Source organism: Coffea eugenioides, chromosome 2 (genome assembly GCF_003713205.1).
Source record: "Coffea eugenioides isolate CCC68of chromosome 2, Ceug_1.0, whole genome shotgun sequence".
Classification (NCBI taxonomy): domain Eukaryota; kingdom Viridiplantae; phylum Streptophyta; class Magnoliopsida; order Gentianales; family Rubiaceae; genus Coffea; species Coffea eugenioides.
This window is the reverse complement of record NC_040036.1, coordinates 17,329,068-17,331,957: the sequence shown is the minus strand read 5'-3', so window position 1 is coordinate 17,331,957 and position 2,890 is coordinate 17,329,068. Positions and strand designations below refer to the sequence as shown.

The 2,890-nt window shown below is 36.5% G+C and overlaps 1 protein-coding gene across 1 annotated transcript; it reads right to left on the bottom strand.

Moving 5' to 3' along the window:
* Window positions 1–969: 969 nt before the first annotated feature.
* On the bottom strand, window positions 970–2,890 carry LOC113762453 (epoxide hydrolase 4-like). Its single transcript, XM_027305908.1, has 4 exons — window positions 2,230–2,890; window positions 1,556–1,645; window positions 1,331–1,398; window positions 970–1,188 (listed from the first exon to the last, which is right to left on the bottom strand). The coding sequence occupies exons 1-4, from the start codon at window positions 2,842–2,844 to the stop codon at window positions 1,062–1,064; spliced, it is 900 nt and encodes a 299-aa protein (XP_027161709.1). The 5' UTR covers window positions 2,845–2,890; the 3' UTR covers window positions 970–1,061.

The following is a 2,890-nucleotide window of genomic DNA, read 5'->3' as shown; positions in this document are numbered from 1 at the left end:
TAAGTTTGGGGTAGTAGTTTTAGTACAATCTATCAAACTATTTTCCACTAATCCAGTAATTTTTTTATACTCAATGATATGAACAATTGGATTGTTGGCCCATTATGATTGCTTGCTAATCAACAACGGTAGCATATTTGAGTGATAAAAGGAAGCAGACATCTACCTTGATTAGTATATTTGTGTAATAGAAGGCTACAATTTTATTAGTCATAATTGAAATAGTTTGGCCACAATATATTGCCTGATCAAGAAGAATTATTTTCCTTTTTTCTGTTGTCTTTCTCATTTTTATCAATGGCTTGTCATTTGAAAAATTATGAAGATTATTATAGTCATTGTCTATCATCAAGGAAGGTAAGTGTAATATTAAAAACCTCAAGGGAGTACAATGAAATTGTTAGAAACCTCAGGGGAGATTTCTGCAATTATCCCTAAATATATTATGAACGGAGTTGATTTTCGTAAAGAATTTGTAAATTAATTTTATTCGGGTGTAATGAAGAGAAGTTCCGTCCAATGCAACGGAGAAGAGTGCAGTCCACGTATTGTTAGCACTCCAACAACGCACTATACGTACAGTCATGGTTACGTAGAAGTGTCACGTGATACATTAACGCTAATTATACCATATCCCCCATTAAATAAATAAGCCACATCGACTATAATGGTTGATACACGGCACTGCTTCATTTTTAGAACGCAAATGGACCGTTTCCTTATGGCTAATAAAAAAAAAAAATTTAATCCATTTTGTGATCCAGAAAGTGACATTGAACGTAGTATAACACATGGCAAAAGATTCTAGAATGGAGCGCTTTAGTTTAAGAACCCAAAGATAGGTGATTAGCAACTAGCTGACACGCGAGCATGGTTGAAACCTTAAACTGAACATCCATGTAAATCCAGCTTCAACTGAAAACCAAAAATAAAAAGGGACAAAGGGTTTTTGGGTTTTTTTTTTTTTTAAAAAAAAAAGAATATGACATCCATAAGAAAGCTAAGAAGCGAGAAAAGGATGAGCTTAATGAGTGAAGTCCATTTTTTACCCGCCATATAGCTTATGATAAACTATAAACCGATGCAAGAATTTTCTCGAGGCAGCGGTTGTAAAGGTAGGGTCGGTCCATCTGAACTAAATGCCCTGCATCCTCTATCCATACCAATCTTGCTTTATCTCCTAATTTCCTATAAAATCATGAAAGGCCAGATTTAAAAAATAATAATAAATACTGCAAACAAAAAATAAATAAATAAATGAATAAAACACCATAACTCTGCTTATCATCACTTAAAACATCTTAACATGGCTGAAAGAAAATGGACTTACTTTTTTAGCATCCAAGCAAACTCCAAGCTCAAAATCCTGTCATTGGCGCCCCAAAGTAGATGGATCCTCTGCGTCAAATTTTCCAAATTGGAAGAGCCAAGAAAAAATCACTTCTTCTATATATGATGCGTAGTAAATCTCTCAAAGATGGTTACTTTTTCTGCTTGATATCCTAAATGAATAATAATCACAAACATTTTTGAAATTTATATTACACCCACAAACCTGAGAGTAGTTAGCTGGAGCCAAGTCATCATCACCGAAGTTTAAAGCGTCAAGCAGTTGAGCCTTCTCCTTTCTATTGTTGTACATTACCTGCCAATTAAACACCGGGTCTCTTATAGTAGTAGTAGTATTATATAAGATTTGAGAGCGCAACACATCATCACCCACCCACTAATATGTATAACTCTAGGGCAATAAATACGTTAAAGCAAAAATTAGGGACTAAAGTGAGATATCCTCAGCATATAGAGATAAATTTTGCTAAAATAAAATGCTTGGGACAAATTGGACTGAGTGAAGTCATGTCCTTCCAAATACGACAAGCTTATAATAATCCCCGAAACTACTTTAAGAAACAAAAAAAAAAAAGAGACTAGTACATAGGGGAAAAGAAAAAAGAAAAGGGACCCAATATCTGAAAGTGAGGCATAATTGCAAAAGTTAGGTCTCCTTTAAATTGCAATTTTCTAGATTTTTAATTAAAAAAATAAGCTGTAACAATTTGATGTATATAAATTTTATTTAAAAAAATACATCATATCGAATTGATATATATGTAAAATAAAAATATAAATGAGAAATGTGACCACACAAAAAATGTAAAATTTTTAATTTGAAAAATTGCAAACCAAATAATTTATGGACAAGAAGGAAATCAACACAACTTGACGCACCTCCAGAAAATCAGAAACAGCGAAGTCAGGAAACCATTGGAATCTGTGACTGCCAAAGGACAGCAGCATTCTACCAGCACTGATCGTTTCCGGCAACAAAAAATGTGACCACCGTGAAAATCTCTTCTTCTTCCACGATTCTGGGGCCTCATCACTGGTCTCGTCATCTGACTCCATAACTGTCCCGGTAACAACCACGGACTCGACCATGTTAGGATGCAGCTTAGCCAGCTTGAACGCTACCATCCCTCCATAACTGAACCCCACGACGCTGCACTTTTCCACTCCCAACATCCGCAACCCCTTAGCCAGGGACTCCGCCTGAAAGTTTGTGGACCGATCAGGACGGTCCGTGATCGAGGCACCAAAGAATAGAAGGTCAGGCACTACAACCGCATACTTCCTACTCAATGCACAGACTTGGAAGATCCAAGTCAGCAAGCCATCTGCACAAAATCCGTGTAGCAATACCACAACTGGTTTGTTAGCCATTTCATTAGGGACCCAAAAGTTCATGATGGTCCCTGCTTCGATTTCGATTTTCTGTTGCGTGATCCCAACCAGCTTCATCAACAAAGCTCCAAAGGGCTTCGCGGCAGTGAACAGGTTCACCATTGTTCCCAGTCTTTGTGTAGTGCAGATGAATTAGAGGGCTTTAAAA